Source organism: Phaethon aethereus (genome assembly GCF_964289735.1).
Source record: "Phaethon aethereus genome assembly, chromosome: 19".
In the NCBI taxonomy this organism is placed as follows: domain Eukaryota; kingdom Metazoa; phylum Chordata; class Aves; order Phaethontiformes; family Phaethontidae; genus Phaethon; species Phaethon aethereus.
Window position 1 is genome coordinate 8,948,471 of NC_138595.1, and position 27,944 is coordinate 8,976,414.

Genomic DNA, 27,944 nt, shown 5'->3' on the forward strand with positions numbered 1-27,944 from the left:
CATCTCACGCGGCAGTTCTGCCCATCGATGTGTTCTAAGCTGCTGCGCAGCGCTGTAGAATAATAAAACCTAGATGAAGGGGATCGAGTGCTTCGCCCCGCCGCGCTGGCCGCGCCGAGCAGGTAAGCCCCGAGCTCTGCCGGCAGCGAGGGGCGGGCTGGCTGAGGCGGGCTGAGGCAAGACCCCTGCCCGCCCCGGGCGCGCGGCGGCCGTTGGGACGGTGCGCGCGCGGCTGCGCGCGGCCGTCGGGGCGGGACGGGGCGCGCGGGGGCGGAGCCTGCTCCGGGCCCCGCCCCGCCCGGGCAGCTGTCAGGCGGCGGCGACCGGTCCCACAGGCAGGCGGCTGGGGTGGCCGCGGGATGCGGCGCTGAGCGCGCACCGGCCGTCACTCCGTGCCGCGGTTGCCTCCCGCAGCCCATGATGTGCCTGGAAAGCGACGGCTCCTCCGGTAGCAGCCCGGGCTGCGGCGGGCGGCTCCGAGCCGGCGACGAGGAGGAGGAGGAGGACGGCGAGCGGGGCTGCTGCGGCCGGGGCGCCGAGGGCGAGGTGCAGACCCTCTCGGGCAGGATGAACCCGCCGGCGGCCGGCAAGCACCCCGAGCGCCCGGCCGCCCGCCACAAGGCGCCGAGCCTCGGCCGGGCCCGAGTGGCGGCTGCCGGCATCCTCAGCGTGGGCAACGTGCTCAACTACCTGGACCGGTACACGGTGGCAGGTGAGGGCTCCCCTCGGCCTCTCTCCCTGTGAGGGGCCTCCCCTGCCGCCGCGGGGCGGGCCTGTGCCCGGGTACGGTGCAGCCGCCTCCACCCCCGCCGGGCCGCGCCGGGGGCTCCGGTTCACCCTGCCGGGGCTGGAGTAAAGTCGTGAAGAGATGTGGCGTGGCCGGCTGCGGCCGGTGCCATTGTGCAGACCCTCCGGTATTGTTCTCTAGTTTGTCTGAATTTTACCGAAAATAAAAGGAGGTGTCCTTTGTCTCGCCTCGATGGCGGAGTGAATGTTTGGGCGGGGGGGGGGGAGGTGTCAGAAGGGAGCGATGCCGGGGCGCGCTGGCAAACGCGGGGTTTTACTTTCCGTGGTTTTATGGGCGGACGGGTGGAGCGTGACTGATCTACGGACGGTGCCGGTGCTGCGGGGGCAGGTGCAGCCGCTGTCAGCCAGGCACCGGCTGCTGTGCGGCGCGGGAACGGAGGAACGTGATCGCTTTTGGTTTTGCGGGAGAAAATCGCACCGAAGCGAATCACCTTTGCTTTGTTTCTGCCGAGTCCCTCCAGCCTGAAAAACCAGGCTATCCTCCAGCCCCTTGGCCGAGGAGGGTCCCTTCTCTGCAGAACTCGCGAGCAGGGCCCGGCAGAGCTGCCTGCTCGCTCTGGCTGGCGGTGGGGCGATGCGCAGAGGGAGCAGCAAGGCAGCCGCATTGCACTTTGCAAAGCTTCTGTTTTCTGGAGGTAAACATCTTAAAATCGTGCACTCCCTGACGGCCGCGCTTCACCAGCGGTACTGCCTGAACGGCACTGGGTGCCTCGGTGGTTACTACCACTATGAAGCTCTGCTCTGAGACAAATGTGTGGTAGGATGTTTGCTGTACAGTCCCTAGAGGGGACTCCTCATTCATTCTTGTCAGGCAATAACAGCAGGGAAGGAGATGATTACCGAACTTTTTCTAATTAGAAATGAAGTAGGCTTGTTGGTATTCAACTGTCTCATGTAATTAAAATATAATACATATTCTGTGTTTGGTAATACTGATAACTTTATCTTCAGAGCTTATAAAGGGGGTTGTGCATGTATAAATTTTGCTCTATGCATATACATATTTTAATCACTAGGACTCAATGTGGTGTTAAGCAAATCAGGTATTTGTTTATACTACATTAAAATAATATATGTTTGTAGGGCAGTAATAGAGTGCAAGGTAATAGAGTGACATAAATCTAGTCACTGTTGTCAGAGTAAGTTGGCCAGGTTGGCTTTGTTTTGTCTGGGGTACGGAGATGGAGAGAATTAGAAGGAAAATTTAGCTGACACTGTTGTGGCTGCCTTATTATTTTCAGACAGGGCTTGCTCCTTCAGGAAATGTAAAGGCCAGCCTCGGGAAGTATTGAGTACTTGGTTAGTAGTCAGTGAATTACAGGAGGAAGCTTGAGGATACAAGGCTGATCTGTTATTATTGAAGGAAATTGTAGTTTGCTCCCTCACCCTCAAACAGGAATCTCTCTAGTAGAGAGTTTTACCACAAAGTACCATTTTCCTTTAACGCATGGAAAGTTTTCTTTTCAGGGAGCTACCCCCCCACCTCGTGCACACGTGTTTTGTTTTTTTTTTTAAATCACTATCTTGTTTACCTATTTGCTCTAGTGCTGTCATCAAGACTCTTGTCACCTGATTTTTCAGCCTGCAAAAATAGAAGGCATGGGATGCTCTGGTAAAGGAAGGGAAGGGAGAAACATTTCTGTGAGGGCTGAAAAATGCCTGATCAAAGAGAGAATAAAAATGCCTGCCTACTGTCATGTAGTATTGCCAATATTTCTAGGGTAAGCTCTGGTTTTACAGTGCTCAATAACTGCCCTGAGGAACTTGTCTGTTAACATTCAGCTTGAGATCAAAGGTTTCAGATCTTGGACATTGGACTTTCCTTTGGGGACAGAATCAAATTTTGCATGATATTTTTTTCTTCTATTACCTGGTATTTATTTTTCAAACAGGTGTTTTATAAAGTGGTAATCCAAAATAAGGAATAATTTAAATTCAGTCTAATAGAAGAGGTTGTGGTAATAAAAACGATGCGTTTTGAGCTTAAAACTGACTTTATAATAATGTCTTCTCTAAAAGCAATCTTTGCTTTCATATTTTGGGTCTTAGTGCATACCACATGCTTATGTGACGTGCACTTGCGTATGAATCAAGCTAGCACTTTGAATATTCAGCTCATGTCTCAAGACAGGTAATAATTACTGAATACAACTCTTCAGACCTTCAAAGTACGTTTCAAATATGAATTGTTGCAGCAATGTAATGAGGGAGTTTAACGCTAGCCACGTTATGGCAGGGGAAGTAGCATCATAAGTTATGATTTACCTAAGGCCAGTGAACAGTTGTGAGAACTAGAATTAATTTCTGGTTCCGGCTCTATTTGAAACAAGTGTAAGAAGAGCAGCAGTACCAATGGAAACTGGTTCCTGAGGATTTGTGTCTCTAGGGTGATCCCTCCCGTGGGTTCTCTGACGTCAAATAAGACTTGACCTTTGTCATTAACCTTTCTCTTCTTGTCTTATAAGAGTCTCTCCTCTACCAAACCATTTTTTTAAATTGAGAGTGTTGGGAGCTTTTGGACTTCTTCCTGCTGTCAAATTTAGTCAAAAGGAGGTCAGTGGACTCAAAAGCAATTAGTAGGTAGCTGACAGATGGACATAAGCAAACAGAGAATCCAGTTGTATGGGTATGATACAAGAAGTACATCTTCTTTCTTACTTAAAAGCTTGGTTGTGATCATTTTGGTCTTCCTGGTCACAAATGCAAGTATTAAAAAAAAAAAAAAAGTATGTATTTAGTGTATATCTATCATAAGTATACGCAAGTATATATTTAGTTACTAGAAAAAAAAACTTATGTGGAGTTCTTTGCAGATGTAGTACCCTGGTTATCTTCTGCTATTTTCTAAGATAACCACCCAGGAGCTAGGTAAAATGCATCCAGTCAATGCAGGGAGATCTTATGTAATAGAAAGAACTAGGCTGACCTCTCCTATAGCACATCTTCCTCCTAAAAATAAAAAGCAAATGCTTTTGTATTGCTATAAAGTAAACAGCAAATGTGGTTTTTCATGGTGTTCACACTCTGGATACAAAGGCATTGTATGTAATATGTTGTTCTTGGGTAATCTTTTTCCAGGTGCAATAAACAAGGAAGTAGCTGCCTGTTTCCCTAGTTTTGGTTTAATGACTTCGCAGTATGGACTTACATGAGTTTAGGATGGGATGTACTTTTTGGTATCTGGGACATTCCACAACAGAACTTGAGTGCGGTTTCTGACAGACGGGACGTATATATAGCTTCACACCTGACACTAAATTGCAGCTCTTCTGGGAACACATGATGAAGCTGGGCCTCCACTGAGGACTGGCCTGCTTCTTACAGTTTGAGAAGTATCTTCCAATACTTTAAAAATAAAAAGCCTGCACAGTAGTAGTGGATGTTTCAATAATGCCCTTATGTTTATGGAGAGTTGGAAATTTCCAGTGTGTATGGGGAGCATTAAAATATAATGATATTTGGGAGAAGCTGTCCCAGACAAAAAGTGGGAGTGCCTCTACTGTGGCTCCTCTAAACAAAAGATTGAAAACTCTGTGCTGAACATTACTGACTTGAAGGGAAATGATCCTCTGCAATTTTCTTAATAGGTCTTTGATCACACTGGAAACAGTTGCCTATGGAAAAAGCATTCTTTCAAGAGCTGTGATATTTTGCTGCTATTAGGAAAGCAAAGAGTAAGGAAAAGGGAAAACTAACAGTAGTGAAACCACTGTACATTATCTGTGAAACTACAGCATTTCAGCCATCTGGTGATGCTGGGACATACCTTCTTCCTTAATGAAGTTTTGGGAAAAGTCATCTTCCCTTCAGAAGCTTGGAATGTGGTTTCACAATTATGCTATGGATGACCTTTTACTATGCCTGCTGTTGACGACGAAAATAGTCTTGCTTCATCAGGGTGTCACCTCCACCTTCTAATTCAGACGCTACTTCCTGGCATTTTTGTAGTGCCTTTAATTTAAAGGTAATGATTTAATTAAGCTGGAGAACTATCCAGCAAAGTAAATGAGTCTTAGTATCCCACTACAGAAGGGGAAACAGAGTTGTAGAGTGTCGGCGATTTGCCCGTGGTAATGTAGTTAGTGGCAGAGTCTTGGCTGGTGTTAAGCTCATCCTTGAGGTTCTCTATCCCTGAGACATAGTATGCCATAGGCTTTGGTCTGCTGTTTTTGTCCTGTAAATGTCTGTAACTCGCTAATAACCATATTTGTGTTAATTAGTCTCTCATTACAACACATAGTTGCAAATCAAATACCATTCTTTGAAGATACATACATGCAAATGATTATTGAAAGTTGAAAGTCAAGTTTAAAACTATGTAGTACAAGCTGTAACTGAAGGGTTAGGAAAGGTTCAGCAATAACTCTCAACGGCAAAGACGTTCAAACTCTCAAGTTCGAAGCCAAAACTGCTTCTTTTTACTTGTGAGCTCACATTTGTGATAGTAATATATTATGTCATAGCATGTTTAATACTGAGTGATCTTCATGCAGTCTGAGATCTCATACATGTAACGGGATACAGCGAGCCCCTTATGCCCACTGTAACAAGGCTGTGCTCAGTGCTCACGGTTTCAGGGAGGAAACCAGTAAGTGCCAGTGCCAAACGCTTAATTTTTTGTCTCTTGTTGAGCTCATACCAACCTAAGACTCAGCTGTGGAAGGAGTGTAATGTTGGAAAATACTAGAAAATAATACTGGCAGAACATACTTGAGCCAGCAGTGCCACTAGCTCACGCGTGTGAGAATTTCCAAAATGATGACAATGTTTTGCTTGGACAATAGGTACTTGTTACTGGCTCAATTCAAGTAGTACTGCACTGTGAGCGGAAGATAGAAGGACTGAACCTCGTGGCCTTCAAGAGCAGGCGATAGAAAGCACTCTGCAGCACAGTGACAAGGACTGTGTAGTAGCATCTAGTTCTCTAACATGGTGTTTTCCTGGGGTGATGGGCTTTATTGCATAGTCAGCAGCTTCCTGTTTGCTGGTTCTTATGCGAGTTGGCAGAGTTTGTTCCTGAGTATTTTACATTTCAAGTGAAGTCTTACTATGTTTAATCATAGTATTTTTCTTCCTTGTGATGTAGGTTTGCCAGATAGTAACTATCTTTGTTATTATGTGCAGGTTTTCCTGTTTGACTCCGAGATCTTCTTTCATGCATGTTGATTAATTTTATCCCCAAAGCATCCAAGTCATCACAGTCAGTGAATGTGGCCTTTATTACATGGAGTTAAGATCCTCATAAATATTGAGTGTGTTCTTAAGGATAATGTGATGAGCTTACAAGTCCCTTGATCTCTGAGACTGTCAATATCAGGAGCTGTGTGGAAAAGCTGCTCTGGTCAAAATTGCGGGGAATTCTGTAATCATTCCTTCAGGAATTTTTCAAATACCATGCCAAGCTGTAAATAGGGTTACATTCCATCAGTTAACTTGATTTTAGTTGTCCCTATTTATTATACATTTATGCTTTATTGCTTCTGGTAGACTGTACATCAGAAGAAAATAAGTTGCCGATTAGGTAGCATGGTGGGCTAGTAAGTTCAACAGGTGTTGTTAAAAGCTGGTGACTTTTCCCTGAATATGAAATCCCATAGCCCTTGCTTCGGCTTTCAAGTGCTGGGGAGCTTGTCATTGAAAGGTGTTATAATGTGTCACCTGAATCAAATAAGGTTTGTAAAGGTCTTGAGGTTCCTTATAACTGTTAATAAAGGCTCATGGTACCTGTTCATGAGATTCAATAGGAAACTATAGTTTTATTTTACAGGTAGAAATTAGGAAATTCAGAGATCAGAACTCTTTCTGAGTTGCTTGTTTGCATCATCATTGCTTTATGTGTAAAATAGACCAGGACATCATTGTGCAGCTTCTACTGAATCAGATGGTGCACCCAAGATACTTATAATCCATGTATATCACGAGATATCGGAGAGCTTTAGGCCATGGATAGGAGAGTCTGATGGAGACAAGAGACAGTATTGGTTAGTGTAAGGGGCCCTGGGAGATTAGCAGATATGACTTATTTGGTAGGCAGCATAGTGAAAGAGTGAGGAGGGATTTGAGGGAAGACAACAGTAACTTTCAGCGAATGTTTTTACAGACAGCATCTACTAAACATGATGAGCATCACAGGAGAAAGCTGAAGATGTCTGTTGGAAATGGATGATGAAGGATGATGCCCTCCTGCTGGTTGAGAGAGTTTTCTGGGAATTGTCACTATGGATGTAGGGTGATGAGTGTTCTAGAAAAAAAACAGTGTATGTTCAAAATGAGTTCTACAAAGGATCTGTGAAGTGCTGGAGAGGCCATGGAAGTTAATGGGAGCTGAGCAAAATGGGCTTGGGCTCAGAGCCCAGAGAGGTGTAACAACTCCTAGTGGCTTCCAGAGGAGTTTGGATACAGAACTTTGCACGGACCTCTCTTGAAAACTGCATTTTTGGTGAACTGGACTGAAATTCTTGGTCTGAAAGTCAAGAAACAAATCTAAAATGGGTGCAGGCAAAATAAAAGAACAAACAACAAAGCCCCAGACCCTTAGTTCTCTTAACTACTAGAAACCTCCCTTTGAATTTGGTACTATTAAAATAGTTCACCGTACTATTCATAGACTGGACGAGTACTTTACTTAGAATTGGCACACACAATAGGCATCTCGTACAGATTTTTTTCTGTTTTTGATAGATCTGTTTTCATTGTTATTTTGTGGATGTTTCTGTCTTATGTAACCCAACTACTTCTGTAGTGTTGCAGGGAAAGGAAGCGAAAGGGAGGTCATGCTAATTTCAGTGCTTCTGGTTTTACAACAGTATAAACAATCAGGAAAGTGAGAATGTAAGGTGACTGAAGGGATGTAGAATCCTTCACTTTTGAGGTCATTCCTTTAGACCTGTTGCCTGTCAGGAGTAGCTGAAGGTTTCTTTTGGAAGGCTCTTGAATAAGCTGTTCAGGACCCTCTGATGGTCTCTTCCCACTCTTAATGATGCTGTGTGTTTCATGAAAGTGTCCACATAAGACATGGCTGGGAACCACCATGTTATCTCTCAAAATATAAAATGACAGAGTAAGGAATTGAGTTCTGTCAGGCTGATCCTTCTAGACAGCAATGAAGCATGTTGGAAGAGCAATGTAGCTGCTCCCACCTTTTCTGTATTTCGGTTTTTGAGGGAATAAATATCAATCGTCCTTCTTCAGAACTGTTCATCTTCTACCACAACTGAAATCACAGAGCAATTTTAGCTGAAGAGAAGGGAGAGAAATACAGAAGAAAAACTCAGCTCTATGCTTGTCAGACCTAAACTCAGGCTTCAGCAATATGAACATACTAAGGTTATATTGTTGATGAACAATATTATCTCCTACAGGCTTTTTTTTTTTTTTTTTTTTAATACCTTTCCTATGCTTCTGTTGGTGGCCAGGAACTGCAGTGGCTGAACAGAACAGCGGAGGGAAAAGATCAGGGTTTCTGTGGAGAATAGCTGCAGCAGCAGCTTGGTGCTTGGCTGGCAGACTGAGAACCACATGCTGGCATGAAAATCCTTTCAGCCTTCACATGTGATGATGTTTTTTTATTTTAAGGCTGCATTGAACCAAAACTGCAGTAATCCATTTTACTCCTTATTCAAGCTTCTGCCAATAATTATGTAAATAACAGAACACAGTTAATTATTTGTTTCATAGCTTCCCATTTTCTTTGTGTTAGAAACATGTCATTATTGTCTTAGAATGTGTGCCCTGTGTTCTTGGCAACATGGAAAACAACAAGAGTGGGTGAACTGACAGAGTCAACAGGACTTCTGTCTGTGTGAGGCCTGCACGGCTTGAATTAAACCTACTGAAAGGTTAACTTTGATTTATATGGCTGTCCTATGATTTGATGATCTGCTCTCCCTGCATGTTCTCATTTCAGAGAAATGATCCTTTGGGAGAGTATGCCAACAAAGCAGTACAAATCTGAAAGGGGAGGGGGGTCTTGCCCTGTTGTTGACTTGCAATTTTTACTTCTTTCTGCCTGCCACCTCTGTATTTCCTGATTTGTGCCTCTGTTGTAGTGGTGACTTGGGATGTTTTGCATTTATGCTGGCGTATATAGTTGCTTTAGCACAGTTTTGCTACCAGGTGTGCAGTTTGGGAAGTTTACAAACCACCATGTGCTCTTGCTGTATACCTCTTCAGTGAGGCTTTTCATTTGAAAATGTGAGACTATGACAGGATTTAATTTTTTTTTTTTTTTTTGCATGAGATACTGGATTCTCATTTTTACACTGCCTTTAGTGTTGGGTGTTTTTTTCCAGAAGGGTTGTGCTTTTAAACTTTATCCCAGCTAGACCCACTGTGGCTTAGCGATCCTGAGCAGCACGAGTTAAATAATTTGATGTGACATCAGCTGACCAACTTACGCTACTATCCAGGCTTTAGTAACTGAGCAGGTTGGTGTATGAAATGTTGGTTATGGGACACTGAATCAGAGCTGCTTAAACACTTTGGGACAGGGACTAATTTTGTGCAGTTCTAGGCATACTGTCAGGGCTAAGTAATAATTAATATAGAATTGCAACACTATTAATAAGTGCTGACTGTATAAGTTTGGAAACAAACTATGCAATAAGGAAAAATGCTGTCTAATGCACCAATGCGGCTCAAAGAATGGTCGTTGCATGTGTTTGTGTGTTAATCTATTAGAATTGAAATACTGCTGCAGCTATACTAATGCTAAAACATAATAATCTTGTTATTTCCATCTAGCAGCCAGAAATGCTAGCTAACTTTCAGCATAACAATCTTCCATATATTCAGGAAACAAAATACCCAAGGGCCACTGGTGACTGACAGCTACAGTGCTCTGATTTAAACTGACAGCTCCTGATCAGTTGTATCTTGGATGTGTTAGTTCCTTCTCTGGGGAAGAGAAAGGGAGGACAAAAAGACATGGAATGTGATAGTATTGGGAGACGAGACTTTTTTTTCCCCTTTGCAATTTTTGAGGAGCTTGTAACTTAGAACTACCAAAAAAGGTACCTGATTAATAATGCTTGGAAGGGCAAACATTGATCTTTCAGAGATGACTTCTGTATAACAAGATAGGGAAAATTCTAAGGTGTCGGTTTTTAGTCACTGATTTTTTACTGTAACAACAATGTGCCAAGATTCCTGAGCTTCTGATGATCCATTAAGCTATGGTGTTTGGGGCATTAAAAAGTGTGGGTGTTTTATTCTCAACTGGTATTAAGGCAAGGGAGATTTTTTTTTCCCCCCTCTCTAAATGAGAGGAATCCTGGTGGTTTTGTTCATCTCTGCTTTCATACAGACTGCATAAATTACACAGTCCCTAATGAAAAACCTTGAGTCACTGGTCAGAATGTTCTAATTCTGGTCAAAGGTTGAGCACTCACCCACTAGTACTCCACACAGTGAGTGCATCTTCTACCCTTTTCTCCCTGCCTTTCTCCACGACAGCATGTTTTAGCTGTCGAGGGAATAACCAACTATTTCATTTACCTCTGTGCTCATTTAATCTATTTTTTTATATGTATGCAGGTACCAGATGCTTATGAGCAGTTTGCAGTGTTTCACTAGCATGTCCTGGTGTGTGCTTGCCGGCTCTCCGGTATACTTCGAACTGTATACAGAAGTGCCAAAAAAGCGATAGTATTAATGACTTTGCTTCTCTTGCCTATTTCCTTATAGCAGGGTCTTGGGAGAACTGCTAAAATTTAGGGTCACTTGCTATTTCCTTCATAAAACATGTATTTTCAGGTAGCCATCTTTGCAGCCCTTACATGTTGCCCAATTCCAACTTGACATAAATGGATATCACTCTCAGTTATTTTCGAAGCTTAGATGTGTGACCAGTTTTGGAAGCTAGTGTGCTGATTTGTATGTGCTTTAACACCCATGAAGTTGGGCAGACCTTTCACTACTTAAATACATTTTGGGTCATACTCTTTAAGTTGCTGGGGTTGGGGGTAGGGGAGAAGTGGGGCATCTTTAAGAACCTGTGTGTCTCAGAAGTTACAGATGCAGTGCAGGGAAGAACAGCTGCACTTCTTGGAGCTTATTTCTAGTGAACACACATTTGTTGAGTTGCTGCATAGTGCCCTTCCAGAGGTTCTTTGTCTCTCATGTCATGCTTCAATAAAGCTCTTAGAAGCTAAAACACTTTTCCAAGTAGGGTTAAAATTACCTTTGTCCTTAAAGGTGTGCTAAGATGCATGAGATACTAAGGCACATTTTTGGCAGCTATTCAAGGTACAGTGAGTATACTTTAAGTTGTTACAAAGCTACCAAAATTCTCAGTTTTTTGGACTGTGGATCAAGAGGGATTGCAACAGTAGCTGAAGAAGAGAGCAGTAAATCACTTTTGCTCTGCATTTCATTGTTGTTGTTAAACTTCTTTTTCTCCTTTGGAAATGACTCAAAATTAGTAATGCTTCTGTAGTCATATTATGTTAAAAAATATGTAATGGTATAAATGTCAAACTCAAATGTACATCATTGCAAGCTTATATTTGCCTCACAAGTGTACATTTAAGTCACTTGCATTGCCCAAAGCCACTTAACAAGAATAAAGTAGCAGTAGAGCTAACGTTTGAATAAAAACATAAGTTACGGGAGTGGCTGGGTAGAGGTTTCTATCTGTAAGCACATGCAATACAATCTGAATCGGGATTTAACATTCTTGATTTAAATATTTAGTCAAGCTCTTGTTGTACCATCCCTTCACGTTTTCGATGTGAATAGGGTATACATTCATCACCATTTAGGAACTACTGGACGTTGTAACCCGACAATGTTTGGTTTTATTCATTTGAAGACTTGTGCAACTGAAGTACAAACTGCTTCAATCTTGAGTATGAGAGATTTCCTATGCAATTGCTATCTGTAGCAAGAGGTTTGTGTACACAGAACAAGCCCAGCAGTGAGAGTTCAGTATGTCTAGATGGTCATAGACATTCAGCCTCTGGTCTCTGTGCAGAGACTGCGAAAAAACAACAGGCAGGATCAGTCATGGTGTGGATGTCACTAGTTAGTAGATGTAAATCACTGATCTGATAATTAAGCTGTTTGTAAATTTCACTAATTGTCCTTTTGGTTGGCAAACTCAGTATTTTCCTTGGTAGATTAAAAGAAGTACATAAAACTTTTTGCTTGCATGAGTTTGGCTTTAGTGAAGGAAGCTGGTAAGAAGAACGTTTATTAGCAGCACAGTTTTTCCAGTGTTTTCAGGGTTTTCTTTTGTCCTGCAAGAGTAAGGTTTGCTTTTTCTTTTCTTTTTTTATCAATGCCATTGACATAAGAAGATCACGGCAGCTTCCATCTGAACATGTTGACTCCAGTTGCCTCTGCTAGTGTTGAGTCATAAAGACAGGAGACCTAAAATACAGATCTTACAGTCATGCAGAAAGTTTCTATTTTAAAAAATAAGTTTGTAAGTATGGTGTTTCTAAAATATATCTGCTTCTTTATAATTACACACTTTAGATATTAATACATATAATTTTGAAAGTATAATTTAGACGCCGGTAGGTAGTGTCATGACAATTTTAAGGTACGTTTAAAAAAATCCTACCTAAATATCCCAACAAGAGCAATTTTCTTTTTTAGTGATATTCTTGGGCTTAGTCTGGAAGACCTGATCCTAGACTCTAGTGTTGTTTTTTGTTGTTTTAGTTTTTTTCCCTTTTAACCCAGAATGCAGTAGACGGACTTTTTCTGTCTTTTAAAGAAACAGTCGCAGGGCGCTTCTGTAAGATAAGGGCTAGAGGGAAGCAAGAGCACACTTTGCGTACTTTTAGGTTACAAGTTATGGTTAGAAAAGAGCCTCCTGGCAGCTCGTAAACAGCCAAGTAGTAAAAGACTTGGTTGGTGGTAAGCTGAAAGAGTGTAGCACCTGCAAGTGTTATGGATGAAGTGTCAGTCTGTGTGCGTGGTGGTGTGTTCACACACAGATTCCAGACTCTCCTGCTCAGTGATGTATTTCTTTTAACAGATTAGTTTCCCTTTAAATCTGGGATAGTGTCTTTCCAGTCAAAATTGCTATGCGGCATGTGGTTTGCTGAGGGGAAAGCAAGTAATTTTTTGTCTACCGAAGGATCATGCCATGTCAGCTGTCTGATCCCCCTGTAATTTTGCTGTGGACCACTGTTTGGTACCCCTGCTGCTGAGGCTGCAGCTGCATGCGCCCTTTACGTTCAGCATGGGTGCTCAGAGGGTCCTCACTCTCCTTTTTTTCCTTCTCTCCCTCCCCCAGGCTCTCACTTGTGTGTAATCGAATTAACCAGTGGTACCAGCCCCAGTGGAGAAGAGCTCCTCTGTTAGAAAGCTGTCCCTCTAGAATTTGCACGCAGATTTCATCATTTGCACCTGCCATTGCTGGCTGCTGCTATGACCTTGTGTGCCAGCAGCCTGTGCTGATAAGTGTTCCCTGTTCCTTCTATCTCAGTTAATAGTTTTAAGGACACTTAATTCCTTGCGAGTCTTCTAAAGCTTGTCTTTGTCCATAAACGCTCTGCATTATCTTTTTACAGGGTCCAGTTGAAATGTGCTTTCAGTGCATGTAATAAAAGCTAGAAAGGGCAGTGTTAGGAGTTTCTGTTAAATACATAAAGGAAGGCAGCAACCCAAATCACCAGCGATTGGCATCAAGTGATAACTGTGCAAGGAGGCTGGGTCATTCAGGACAGCAGCAGTCACTTGTGGAATGCTGCAGACTTCTATTTGAAATCTGTTGTAGGTTGGTAAAGCCTTTCTTGCTGTTTCTATTCAGATCTTCCGGGCAGTGTGCCTTCTCTGGGGCGCAGGCTGCTGCCTTTTCCCCATGCAGGGCCCTTACCAGCTGCACTTTGAGTAGGATCGAGGTGCAGCAGTACCTGAGTGTGAAATGGCCATTGGGCTGTGAGACTTGCCTTCTCTGCACAAGTTCTTCCATCATGCTTTTCCCTGTCTGATGAACCCCTTGGAGTCAAACCAACTCTTTTTCAATGTGGAAATTTGAAATCACTGCCTCCATCAGTACCTACAGGATATTTTTTATGTCATGAAGCCATCTCATTTAACTGTCTTTCACTTCAAAGTATTCACTTGATTCAATCCAGAATTCTTTGATTCCACACAGACTTTGTATCCACTCTTTCTGCCATTGAAAATCAAGACAGCATTGTGCAGTGGAACTTTCGAAGAGCCCTGCTTAGACGAACAGTGAACTGTGGCATCTGGTTTCCTTTGGGATTTGTTGCTGCAGCCCCCTCATTGTGGATAGTTTTCGTATGATGTTTTCATTTGGGCAGTGGATGTTGCACATCACACTGGTGGGTGTTAGGTAACTATACCTATGGAAGGGTGGATCTCTGACAGAATCGGAGTGTTGGGAGAACTGAAGAGGGTGCAGCCTGCCTTATTGCTTCTGCTATTGAGCTGTTAAAAATATTAATCTCTTTAGCTGCTAAGTATCTCCCATTGGTGATTGCTAAATGTGGTTACTTATGTACAAGCAAGCTCAAACAATGGGAAATATATGAAATATGAACCCTTTCTTTGTGCTCGGGTGGGAACATTCATCTTGCTTTGGTGAGGAATGTTCACCTCGCATTTCCGAACATTGTATTCAGCAGATGAGCTGTTTCCTCCTACTCCTTCAGGTTTTGGTTTCTCCTTTGGAGAAGGGGGATGAGAGGCTGTGCTTAGATGGACTGTTAGAGTAATTATCAAAATGAACAGGCACGACTTTAAAGATGCTGTTGTTTGATTTTACTGTTATTGGGTGGAGGGTGGTGGAAATTGGCTTGGTTCTTGTTTTGTTTTTCCACAGTTCAGTCTGTTGATGTGTAGATGAGCAAGAGTCACACTGGGAAGCAGTTGCCTTTTGGCTCTAGCGGTGTCCCCAGTGGGAGAGAAGACTGAAGAACACAAGCAAACCTCAAAAAAAAAAAAAAAAAAAAAAAAAAAAAATCTTACAGCTGACAGCCTCCTGTCAAGTGGCATATTTGCAAATATTATGGAAATTTTCATGTTGCTACTGAGTTTTATCTTTGCTGGGTGACTCTGTCACTCTGTTAAATTGCTGAGAGAAACCTCCTTGTACAGGCATGGGCATAATGTCACACATCCGAAGGTGGTAAGAGTAAATTATGGGGAAACTTTGTTCCTGAACAGTTGCTCTCAGCCCAATTTCATGGAAACTTAACAACACAACAAATACAAAACCTTAAAAAAAAAAAAAGCTTCCTTAAAAATAGAGATGAGGTTAAAAGGAGACTGTGTCTAATTTTGTTAGCGTTGTGGTCTTAATTTGTCGCTTCTGGTGACTTGAATTCCTCACAAATTGCTGGTTTGTCTGCAGATCTGTAATTCCCACACACTGTAATTTTCCCTTAGAAATGTTGGCCACTGGCAGCTCTTTTCTGAGCTGGAATTTTGAATGTTTTAAACTCCTCAGCGTGGTCTTTTTCTGTTTAATCTAGGTGGAGATGCTTGCCTGTCAGGGAGGACTGAGAAGCTGTCTCTTGTGCTGTAATAGAAAGCCCTGAGAAGGCAGCAGCGATGAGCAAGGTGCTGGGGTGCAGAAGGTGCCCGCTGTATGTGTGAGGAATGTGCTTGGTTTGCCTTTTGGCTGGAGAGAGAAGTTTGTGTTCTTCAGCAGCACTGTAACCATCCAGCAGAAGGATGTGCTGGAGAACCAGGCTGTCCTCTTCTAGGACACTTCAAAATATGAGATCAAGAGCTGCTGCAGGAAAAATTCCAAGGTGTTTGCTATGCAAAATCCAAGAATCTCGCAAATAATCTGCTCTGCTCTTTAGTTCCTATCAGCTTGTGGAAGCTATTGCTTTTATTGCTATTGCCTTTGGCTGGTTTGAAATCACTAGCTACATTGTTTGAGTTTCAGTTAGCACCCAGTCTCTCATTTTAGGCCATATGTTTAATTGTTATGTCATAAACTGAAAGAATATATCATTTATTGTAAAGTCTGAAAAGTAGAAATGCTGAGATGAAAGGAGAGGTGGGTCTGAGTTGCATTTTCATCTGTGTTTCACCATTTCAGTTGACTTTTCATCATGGTGTTTTTTTGTTGTTGGCTTCTTTTAGGAGCCCTGAGAAATTAAACCTTATTCTTTGTTTGCCTTTTACATCAATTTTATCCTCTGAGCATCCTCTGTTGTTGTTATAACCATTACTGTACTCATAGTCTCAGTATGGATTTCTCAAGTAAGAGGACATGACAAGTAAATGCAATTAACCAAACTATTCAGATCTCTAAGTGCTTGTGATATAACCTAACCTGTGGATGGAGGTCAGTCTTGAAGTACAGAGATACTTCAAGCTCCAAATATTTTTACTTTTCTGCTCAACTCTAAAATGAAGTGGAGCTTTGATACTTACTAAAGTAGTTATGGGTACTTTTTAAACAAATCTGAAATGCCTGGGGAAAGCTTTCTGGTTATATACTAATTACGTATTATTTCCATTTACAGTTAGGAATTGCAATTAAGAACTCTGTCGTGCTGTGTTCTGTGCAGACGAGTAACGACGACTGTCGGGAGAGCGGAGCTCTCTGCTTAGCACATGGATCACCTGTGCCATACCTTTACGCACCAATTCCTTCACTGGCCTTTCCTTATGTATAATAGGATTCTCTCTGCTGTTGACAGCCATCAGCCAGTAAGGCTGATCATTGTTATCTTTGCTTCTGAACAAATTAATGGGGTTCTATGTTGTTTACTACGAAGCAGAAGACTGGGTCTAAGCAGTTTGAGAATGCGTATGTGGTGCAGCAGCAGCAGTAACAGTGCTGCAGTGCACTCCTGTGCAGTCCCTGGTATGGCAAGGAGGCAAAACCACATTCTGCAATTTTATGAAATAAGAGTGTGTAATTTAAGCAAAATGCTTTACTTGATAGGCTGCAACCATTTATTTTTCAAACATGCTGTGAAATGTTAGTATTGGGTTTGTATAAAAATGTTTGATTGTGAAGGAGGAATGTTTATTTTGGGTTGAAAAGTTTCAGAAAGGAAATTATATTCATATCTTGATCAAAGTTGAGTATCATGAAGCTTGTAAGGAAAACAGCTGGGCTGAAATCTCTTCATGTTAGTGTGAATACAGGGCAGTTGCAGAGTGCTTATACTGTACAACTGAGATCAAGATTTTGCTTCTGTATTTTCCTGTGTTAGAAAGGGTGAACGGAAGAAGGAACAGAGAGCTCAAGCTAGGTTTTGGACACTGCCATGAAGTATTGCCGTTTCTGTTACCGCAGAGTCCTAAGGTCCACAAGAGTGGATCCTTTTGCAGAAGTCCCTGTGCTCTTTAACCCTGCTGCACTGCTGTAAGTGGTGCTGGAAGCAGGACTGCAAAGAGAAAGGACAGGGAGGAGGCTCAGTCATGCTGGGGGACTTCAGCAGGAACACGTGAAAAATGCAGATGGCCCATGTTGCAGAGTGACCATCCTGCAGAGCTGCTGTGTGCTCTTGGATGGGCACAGCCTCCCTAGCTCTGCTTTCCCACCTAGCATAGCAAGACTGTCTAGCTTATAAGAACTCCTCACAAATAATCAATACTCACAGTGGTCCTGTAAGTTAATTATTATTAATATCCTAATGTTGGTGGTGATGCTGGTGTCTGCCTTGTGTTTGGAAACTGAGAACAGCAGCTGGAAGAGGTTGATCCTGAAATGGCTTCTCAGAGAAATGAAGGTATCTTTTCATCTATATCTGCTCCAGTTGTTTTCAAGCTTCTAGAGAAACACTGATGCTCCCCGAGCTGCCCCTTGTTTGGTAAGTGCTTTGCAGTGTGGCAAAGCACCACGCTCCTGAAAATGAACAGGCAGTTAATTTGTGAATGGGTTGACTTGCATACCTAATCTCCTTTCACACCTCCTGTTTGCAGCTGATGTTAGTGTGTATTAAAACATGAAGCTTTCCCTGTGTTATGCTGAGAGAGAGAAAGTAAGTGTGTGTGCGAAAGGGGAGAAGGAAGGTAAGGGCTTTTAAGTAAAAATATGATGATGGATGGCATTTAAATACCTGTACTTTGACAGAAATTGATGATGTAATTCAGAGCCTATCAATTAGTATGAAGGACTTGGAGAGGAAATTGTTGCAACTGAAAGCATCTTTAGGAGGCTCTGGAACTCCTCTGTATCTAGCTGGAGCAATGGAGGTAAGTATTAAGACATGCTTCTGCTGAAATAAGATGTGCATGGTCATTTCTGAAGGCTTACTTTGAATATTTGTAGGCAGTAACATTGTTAGTTTTGTCTTATAAGGCAAATTAGTTATTGTTTTCTGCAGGGAGGAGGAAGTAAAGCAAAAACATGTTCCCCTTTCCCTTCCAGGTGCTTTTGTTCCCCCTGTAACTGTGGCCATGGCCACACAAGTCGTCGTTTTGGCAGGTGACTTTGGGAGCAGCAGCAAGTGGGTCAGGGCAGGGCAGGTAGGTGGAAATAAGTAGATGATAAGCAAGGGACTGGGACACTGTGCCGATCAGTTAAGAAAGATAAAGCAATTAAATTTCTGTGGGGGTGAAAAACCAGATAAATAATCTGTCCTTTGTCAGGACAGATAGCCTTAGTAGTCTTTTGGTAGCAAAGCAAAAGGCAGAGGATTTTATTTACTTCCAGCTTTACAGGAGCAGGGCTTGTTTCACAGCAGTTACATGGAAAAGAGGGCATTGAGTTGGTCAGGATACCTGTCAGTGACAGAAACAATGGGTTGTTTTCTTGTATTCTCCTTTCATTTGTCCCTCTGTTAACGTGTGGCCTTGTTGCCTTAGGTTTACGCAAGCTTTTTGTATTAGGAATCATCGTTTTTCTGTTTGCAAAAAACAAATAAAAGGCAGGGTGGTGGTGGTGTCTGATGGGAACTTATACCTTACAGAGATTAATTGCTACAATAATGAGCAGGCCTTTCAAGTTTGCCATGGAACTTAGAAATCTAAGTACTTTTTGTGTGTGACTGAATTTTATTCTGGATTTGGAGCCTGTTTTTTTTCTGTTTTGGGGATTTTCTGCACAACCATGCGGTTTTGAAGAGTTTAGTCTTGAAAGAATTCAGTGACTGCAGCAATAGTTGTTTTAAGGAGAGTGCCAAATATCGCAAGGGTAAACCAACGCACAGGAGATGGCAGTTCTTAAATCCTACTTCTTAAAAAGTTAGGGCTGATTCTGTGTTTCTTTAAAAAGGTGCGGCATGAGGCAGAGTGTGTGCTGTTGTCAGATAGGGAGCTAAAACAAGACAAATGTCTGCTGGTGACTCCAAAAAGATTTGCCTTCTGTGAAGCTTCTGCTTTCCTTGCTGAAGTAGGGAGAAGGTTTCTCAAGACTCCATCTACTTTTATTAACCTCCTTCCTTCAGTCCTACTTTCAAGATCTTAATCTTTACCCTGAATTGACACATTTCCCTAAAACTTGCTGTAAAAATAAGTTCTTTAAAATTATATACACATAAGGTTTATTAGAGAGTATGTAGTAAGGAGTCAAGAAATCTCTTGCGTATATTTTTAAATAGTTCTTGCAGTATGACTACCATTAGGTTTAGGCTGTTTTGTTGATGCTGTTGCTGCACGACAGCAGAGATCTCACCCCAGCTGCATAAGTGAAGGGTGTAAATATTGGAACTAGCAATTTTATTTTCTTTGCATTTGAATGAAGCACAAAAAAAAAAAAAAAAAGGCATCTTATCTGACAAGCAAACCTGACGATGGCTGTAGGAAAACACTTTTTTTGTTCTTGTGTTCAAAGCAATTTCTGCAGTTTTTCTCCACTTCTCTACTGCACAGTTTAGCTGAATGGAGATGTATTATGCCTCCAGCACTCAGCAGGATTGTTATGTCTATAGATGTTTTATGCAGTCATTTCTTTTTGCAGTATCCTAGGGTGGTGTTCCTGGCGTGAATATTTTCTTTCTCCTTGCCCCAAAAAGTGGCATTGATAGCAATATAAAAACTAGGAAATTACACAAAAAAGAAGGTAAGAGTAGAATGGAGTATGTCTGCATTTAACAAATGCTTTCATCATTTCTAACATCTGCATCTTCTAACATCTAAGATCTTCTGTTGTCCTTGAATATCTGCTGTCTTCCTCTGGGCCCTTAAGAGCATCAGAAGATAGGGAACAGCAGTTTGTGACCCCACCAACAAGGAAATTAATTAAGTGTTCTCTGAAATTCCAGGTCATTTAGAAGTAATTGCAAGAGAATTCTCTCAGTCTCTGCTATTTCAGATATCGAATTGTATTTTCTTACCTGTAGCAGGCACTTAATAGGAATGCAGCTAAGTAAAGAAAGAAATTTGAAGTCAGTTCAAGATTGGATAGGGTTATGTGTGTATTTTTAAATAGTGGTCATATAAAAGTCAAACTGCTGATTGTGTTTCTGAACACAGAGAAAACCTACAATATTTGTGTTCTGTTTTAGTGGGCATGGAGCAGTTCTGATTCCTCAGTCAGCTTCATCACAAAATGGGAGCAAAATGAGCAGGAGACAAAACCAAATCCATTGCATGGTATTTGAGTTGACATGAAAGGCAAGTTTCTTAATTGAGGAAGGAGCAATCCAGATATTCCAGCAGCAGAAAAAAGAAGTTAAACTGATTTAGGGCATGATTTTCTCTGAATATGTCTATCTTATCAGTCCTAGTAAATACAGCATTTTAGGATTTGCTTATACTTTCATGTGGAAGTCTCTTTTGTTTTAAACAGTGCGTTGAGAAAAGGACAAACGGTAACTCTTTCCCAACTCAACTTCTGTAGTGAATAAATGGGTGACTATGATCCTTCTTGCTATTAGGAGTGGTATATATTAGGAGGCTGCTAACTTTCCATGTGTTCGCTACAAGTTTTAGATTTTAGGCAGCACAGCAATGGAGGTATCAAAAAGCAGTAGATACGTGATAGGCCCTTCTCCAACTATTTTTGTTCTCTGTCCAACTTTTCAAGAACAACCAGCTATGTGACAGCTCCTCAAAATTGCATCAATTGCCTTGCGGATCACCAGGTGCCTTCTAAGCATGCCTGGGGTATTTCAAGCGAGGTGTTAATAAGACTCATTTCCTAGGCAGATTGGTGTTCCAGACTTATATATGCATTAACACAAATAATTTTCCCCTCAGTAACTTCTAGGGTTTTTTATACATTTTTGATCCTTATGAAATTTAAGTCTGTGGTTGGGGACTGCAGGAGGCTGATGAAGAAGTATGAACAAGACTTTCAAGGTGATCTACTTATGAGTTTTTGTTCCTTATTAATTTCCATTGTTGTAATGAACAGGTGGCTAGTGTAGTGAGCAGGAGGAGCACAAAGAGCAGTTTTTCATATTTCTAAGAAATGCATGGCAGGTAAAGAAAGTCTACTGGTTTATTTCCTTTCCCAAACCACTTGCATTTGGTCCTTCCTCACTTCCACTTTCTTTTATGTGCCAAACCAGGCAGAGCACAGCGAGAGTACAGCTTTGCAGTTGTGCACAAATCTCTTTCACCTTGCCACAGAGAGAGGAAGAAATTGGGCAACATAGATGGAATTCTTTTTTGTGTGATTTCCTTCCTCTCATTGCTGCTGTCATGAACATGTGAAAATTACCTCTAGCAAAACACTTAAGATGAGATATAATCTGCCAAGGGAATTTGGGCGTACAGTACCTGCTTAAAATAACAATAAATTAGACAATTGGATGCCATATTCTCAGTGCAGCTTTAAAAGTATCTGGCTTGAAGTATAATTACAAATAAGATTTAAATGATGCCATTTATTTATACAAGCTTGCTATGAGTCATGAATTGCATCTTTCTAAATTAATGAAAAGATTAATTTTCTCTCCTTTCCATTTCCATCATCCCTAATACCTTGTGGGGAATAGCTTACAGAGTCAATGACTTCTGGGACCCCATTTGAAAACCATGCCAATACGGAGGTTGGTGAGGAATGCTGCGGCTCCCTCAGTAAAGTGCGTACCTCCTGGGAACACCTGGCGTGCCTGTTCAGACCTGCACAGAGCTATCTGCTGCTGTTTGGGTGGCATTCATGTCTGGCTGTTGGACTGACTTGAAAGCGCCATCACTAGCTTGGCACTTGCCTGGTTGAAAATGAAGTTCTTTGTGCTATGGTAGCTCACATACCTATCTTGTCAGGTTCTTGTGGATTTACCTACCATCTATATATGCTAAAACACGTTCAGCGGTGAGCTATATCTGTACTATGGTGTGTTCTACACTTGTATCCGGACCAAACTTCTCTTAGTTCAGCACTGAGGGATTACACGAGCAGTGGTCAGCAGGTGCTCTACAGCCCAGCTTCCCGGCAAGTATCTTGCACACCATGTGGTTCTTGGAGTCAAGCATGATTCCAGCCACTGTCATGAGCAGAAGGAATAAAGGCTTTCGGGCATGACACACTTCTACAAGATCGCAAGTCTGCTCTCCGCTTGCAACAGGTATGTACCGCACAGCAGAATGCTTGACAAGGAGTTTCTTTTATCTGAGAATCACTTTATGTGATAGCACCGATTTTGGTCCTCAGACTTTGCAGTACTCCCTGAATCCTCATTTACTTTAAATTTACTGACTGCACAGGGACTTTATAGTACTTTTGTGAGTTACTTTCAATAATCAGACAGCACTGAGGTTTGGGGTTTTTTCCCCTTTTGCCTCAGACTGGCACTGCTTTTTTTTTTTTTATTTCATCCCCTTTATATTATGTAGGGTTCTAATGAGCATACATCTAAGATGCTTTATTTTCTTCTCAACATCTAAATCGAGAAGAAATGATCAGAAGGATTGACATGTGTCCTAAAAGAAGTACCTTTAATACCAGTGACTGACGTGCAGGACCAAAGAACATGGATTACTGTTCAGATTGAGGACTGGGTTGCCTTTTAATTTTAAAATGGATGTTTTCAGTGCAACAGCTTGTTCACGGGACCCCAACAGGCTATTTCTTCAAAGGGAGCTTTGCATTTTATGTTCTATACAAATCTGGTGGCTAAGCATTTTCTTCCTGACCCCATCTCTTCAGCTGTTTAGATATTTGTATGCAAAAGTAGGGTGTGGGTAGGGAGGGAAAGATAAATACTGTTTTGCTTTTCATACATTGCTGAAATGTGATAGTCCCTTATGTGCAGCCCCTGTGTCTAATCTTGATTATCTCTGAAGATTTAACAGTTTTCCGCTTCACACAAAAACATCCTGAGATAAGGAGTAAGAGTTTGGGACTGTCTATCCCAAAAGTGATGTTTTATTGGCCAGCTATGAAACTTCAAGTTATTAAATGCCATTGCAAGAAATTTAGCAAGGTTCATTTTTCACCAGCGTTGTGTGGTGTTTTATCTTAGTAGAAGACTGACAGTGTTGACTAACAGAAGAGAGAGTTGTAACTGATACGGGAGGATGCTCACATTTCCAAGTTTATAGGTACAGTGGAGTAATACTGCTGGCTTGCTTCTGTATAGAGAGGAAAAGCCTCTGTGGCTGGCTTTAGGTCTATAATGCATCGAGGTGTTCTGAAGCAGGAAAGTCACTGGAATAAAATGTGGCCACTATGACCAAAATAAAGAACTTTAGCAATTCTAATAAAGGAAGACACGAATTGCAATGGAAGCAGTCTCTTTTAAATAGAGGGCACTTTGTAAGTCAGTCTTCCTACATTATACTTTATTTCCCTCACCCCTTACTCTCGTAATCCGTTGGTCAGTTTTGGCCGCACGTGAAGAAGGAAGACTTCTCAAAGATACAGTGCTGCTAGAGGGTTCATAGAAATTTGGAGCCAGGGAAATGAGGGAGTCAATGTAACATGAGCTTAACATTTATTAGAAAGAAACCACAAAGGCAAAAGATTTTGAACATCCGCCGCCTCTGAAAAAGCTTGGAGAATGCTGTTTCAAGACGTAAAGCCGTAGGAAAACAGGGATCATTAGTTACTAAAAAAGATGTGGGCTTCTATGAGCTATGTGCTGTGGTTAACTTGATCTTGTGATTAGCTGTCCTGACTCTGAGGTGCACCTGTCATTAAGGAATTAATGCACATTTCATGAGCAGAAGCTGAACAAATTAGAGCCTTTTACTGTTTGTAGTTGAGGGGGGGAAACCCAAACTCCCTCTTTAGTTAGATGTATTGCAGTGTCTCCTGAAATGAGTGGAGGCGATGTTCTTTTTTCTTCTACTGCGTTGTTAATTATTACAAATGAAAGTGTAGGTGACTTGCTGACAGCAATTAAAAAAAAAATAAATCTGACTCTTGAGAAATGAAGGGCTCAATACCATACTGTTGTTTTTTTAAAAACACACATCTTTCTGTGCAAGCTGAATGAAAGGGGTTTCTGTATCCTGGAAAGGATGTACAATTATTAATTTTTTTTCCCAGGTTCCTGTACTCATCTATTTTTAAGAAATTAATTCCTGAATGCCCTAAGGAGTAGTTCATGGAATTTGGTATTGCTTTGAAATTCACGCAATGAAGTTAAGATTGTCACCAGATGATGTTGAATTGCAGTATGGTGCCTAACACTCCTAGCATGCTGCAGGAAGAACTGGGGCTCATCTTTGGCAAAGGAGGAAGCCTACTCCAGTGGGTAGCAGTCCAGGCTGGGGCTTAGGGAAAAGTAGGGAGCTGGAGTCTCTCTCTGGGCTGTGCTGCTCAACGAACGTGAGCTCAGATGCATCGCTGCATCTGTCACTGTGTCCCATTCCCCATGTTTAAAAGAAGTAATGATACTGACCTAAATGATAAGTGCTTAGTCCTTCCTAGCTAAAAAGCTCTGTAGAAATGTTTCTGTTTGCACAAGTCTGTTGTTAAATTCCCAAGTGCTTGTTAATATCATTTCATTGCAACATTTCTCACTGGTGAGTGTGCTCACTATGGTGTGTTTATCCACAGGAAATGTTTCCTTTTATTCAGTCCTAGTCTTTCCTTCAGAGTGGGTGTAATTTTTTGATTCCTTGTTTTGCCTTGCAACAGTTAAAACAGAGGCAGGCCTGTGAGCTTTGTCATATCACAGACGCTAGTTACTGTGAAATCAGACTTTTGATCAAAGGCCTTTATGTTTGCAATAGCAGAGGCTCAGCAGCCTTTATCACCTACCCACAATCTACAAATAAAGTTTGAATGTGGAAAGTGGTTAAAATGGGTCTGCTTTACCAACATAGAAATAAAAGCTGCCCTAAATCAGAGAGCCTCTCTCTTAATAATAGCAACAATGGAAATGTTCCTGTCTGTTTTTTATTTGGGATGCACATGTCTTTTAATTAATCTTCCTTCTCCTAATTTCCCTTTCATCTGGCGCTCTTTCAAACACTTCACAAGAATATAATAACCAAGCCCTACTGTATCTGTGACACACATGATTATTGTTATTATCTTCATTAGACTAATGCAGACTCTGAAATTCTGAATGATCAAATAACTTACCTAGGGTTAAATAGTCATGTAGTGTCAGAATGGGGAACAGAGCAGTCCTGTCTCAAGCCTGGGTTGAATTCAGGTTTTGCTAATGTGAGTGCATCATTTAGGAGTATGCATTGCTGTCCATAGCCCTTCTCACAGAGGTCCTGTGGCAATGCAGCCATCAAAACTGTTGCTGTGGAGGGTATTTTAGCCTCAGAAATTGCTACCATTTGCACTGAATAAGACACACTATAAATAAAATGGAGCAAATCCTGTTTGTGCGATGAGGATTTCCTGATACCCCTGTAGTCATCACATGTAGTACGCCAATGACTGCTTCCAATTATAGAGAAGTCCTAGGTGTCATGCTTATTTTAGTGCACTCTATTCTCATCTAAGTACACACCCTCATGCAGGTATAAGTTTTTTATACACAGATTATACTGCTCTATCAGCTATGGAGCTATTGTAGAATGTAGTAAATTCTTTAATTAAATCAACTCCTGTGATAACTCCAAGGCTGGTTTCTTTTCTCTTTTCCCTAATAGGGCTGTGGGTAAGTTCTGGGTTCTTTAACAAGCTTTTGTGTCCCCCACAGATCTTCTCTGAATAGCTGTGTGTCTTACTAATTAACTGTACTAAGCCACTTGCCTTGTCAGCTAGATGAATTTAAAGACACGTTTGCTAATGCATCCATTGACAGTTACTCATCATGCTTGATTGTTTCCTAGCACAGCATGGCTAGGACCCAAAATGAAATACAAATGCTTGATGCATTTTTGTGGGAGGTGCATGCACACGCACGTGTGTGCGCGCAGGAGTGTCACATTGCTTTGTGCTTAGGGAAAGATGTTTTCAGTCAGTGGGAGACATTGGGAGTGGGCAATGACAGAAGGGCATTTCCACCTATAAGCAAATTAAAAAATACCTGTGATTAGAGGACTGCATGTAGTAGGATTCTTGCATAGATCAGTGCAGTTGTGGTAGAGTTCCCTGACTGAATACAAGAATGAGGAAGGGGAAGGAGGAAGGGCATATGCACCGAGTGTGGGAAGCTGCTGTACAGATCATAGTGCCCTCCAGATCACTGGGTGGGTGAGGAGACCCAGAAAGTCCTGATTATGGTGCTGTAGGGAAAACAGGTGGATGCAAGGCTGGACTTGGAGTATCTTTATCCTCCTTTCTTTATGCAGGTTGACAGACTCATAAACCTATTTGCCATATTCAGCAGTGGCATCTCAGAGATGTTTAAAGCATATATTTAACAGTAAGGGCCATTCTGGGATTACTAAAGTTAGGGTAGGTATTTTTATCTGCAGCCAGAAGCTTTTTCATCTGAAAGTTAAAACAAGATGATTTAGGTAGTTAGTTGAAATAGTAGGGCTTTGCTTTTTGTGTTGTTTTTTTTGTTTTGGTTTGGTTTGGTTTTTACAGATTTCCTGTCTTAGAAGTGGGCTGCAGCACCAGGTTTGCATCACAGTTTTATCCAGGTTTCCATCTGTGGAGTGTATGCTATAGGCAATTCCAGCTTTACCCGCTTTTGCACTTAAAGCCTCATGATCCTATCCAGTTCCAGAGGGAGATTGGTGCAGTAGACGTTAACTAACATTGCAAAGCCACTTTCTAAAATCAGTACGCAACCTGGCAGGAGCACTAGGGATGTGCTCATATACCCCATCCTGACGTGAAGTTGATTACCAGAACTCTTTATTAACCCAGGACCGTGACAGTAGAGCTGTTATGCTTTGAGTGAGAAACCGGTGATTCTGTGTAGCAGAAACCTGCCTGGAACGTGCCTGACGTTCCCTGCTGGGCTGCTTTACCACCTGGCTGCTCTTCTTCTGCAAGCCACTCTGTACAGGATACCTCTGCATCTGGAATCTCCCCTGCATTTTAGAAAACATTCTTTGTAGTAAAAAAGAATAGGAAGCTCCTTACAATTATATACAAATATACCAGCATGCCCTGGACAGCTTGTCATGTTCCAAAATAGCTTCAAGGCATTGCTAAGCAGAAGCAAAATGGAAATGAGAAATGAGATGCAGTGGAAGTATATCTAATCTGAGTGCATATTTCTACAGATTTGATAGAAATCTTCTTAACTGGAGAAATTAGCTGTCATCTGCTGTAAATCATCAGTCACTAATTACCCCAGTTGTTCACTCGTATCTCAGTCTTCTGTGTCACAAAAGCGTGTGTGGCTATAAAAGGGGAAGGAGTGGGTAAAAAAATCCTCACTCTAATGTGACATTAGAGAACGTAGAGGCTTTCTTCCATTAGCCTTTGCAACCTTGAAACCTGCAATTTTTTTATTTCGCTCTAAATAATTTTTTTTAGTTTAATGTTTTGAATCAGTTTTATTGTCGTGAAATGTGATGTATTGACAGCCTCAGAGACATGACTGCTTGTGCATAGAAGGTAGTCCCGGTACCACAGGCTTTTTGGTGAGCTTCCTCTTCCCAGCCTGCCTGAAAATCTCGAGTCCAACTGGGGCTGTGTGAGAAGATAATAGTGCAAGTTCTCATGGTGTGCGTGGCTGAGGCAGGCAACAAAGTGACCAGCTAGAGGTTATGCTTGCACAGAATTAGGCTGAGAACTGTTATCCTCATGTCATGCATGTCATTAGTTCTCAGTTTAATACTGTTAAAATATTTGCATGTACTTTGGCTAGTTCCAAGGGAGTAATACCTGCCTATTTACTAGATAAGGTGATACCAAGCGTTCAATAGGATATGGTAGTATGCTTCAAATGTAAGTAAGATGATGTAAAAGTAAAGACATC

At 41.8% G+C, this 27,944-nt stretch overlaps 1 protein-coding gene across 1 annotated transcript in view; it reads left to right on the forward strand.

Moving 5' to 3' along the window:
* Nucleotides 1-417: 417 nt before the first annotated feature.
* The window catches only part of LOC309411863 (sphingosine-1-phosphate transporter SPNS2-like), a gene marked incomplete at both ends in the record, with an annotated part of 133,011 nt that continues 105,484 nt past the window's right edge, over nt 418-27,944 (forward strand). Inside the window, one exon of the mRNA XM_082008618.1 lies at nt 418-712. Coding sequence (XP_081864744.1) covers nt 418-712 — 295 coding nt within the window. The remainder of the gene's footprint in view (nt 713-27,944) is intronic.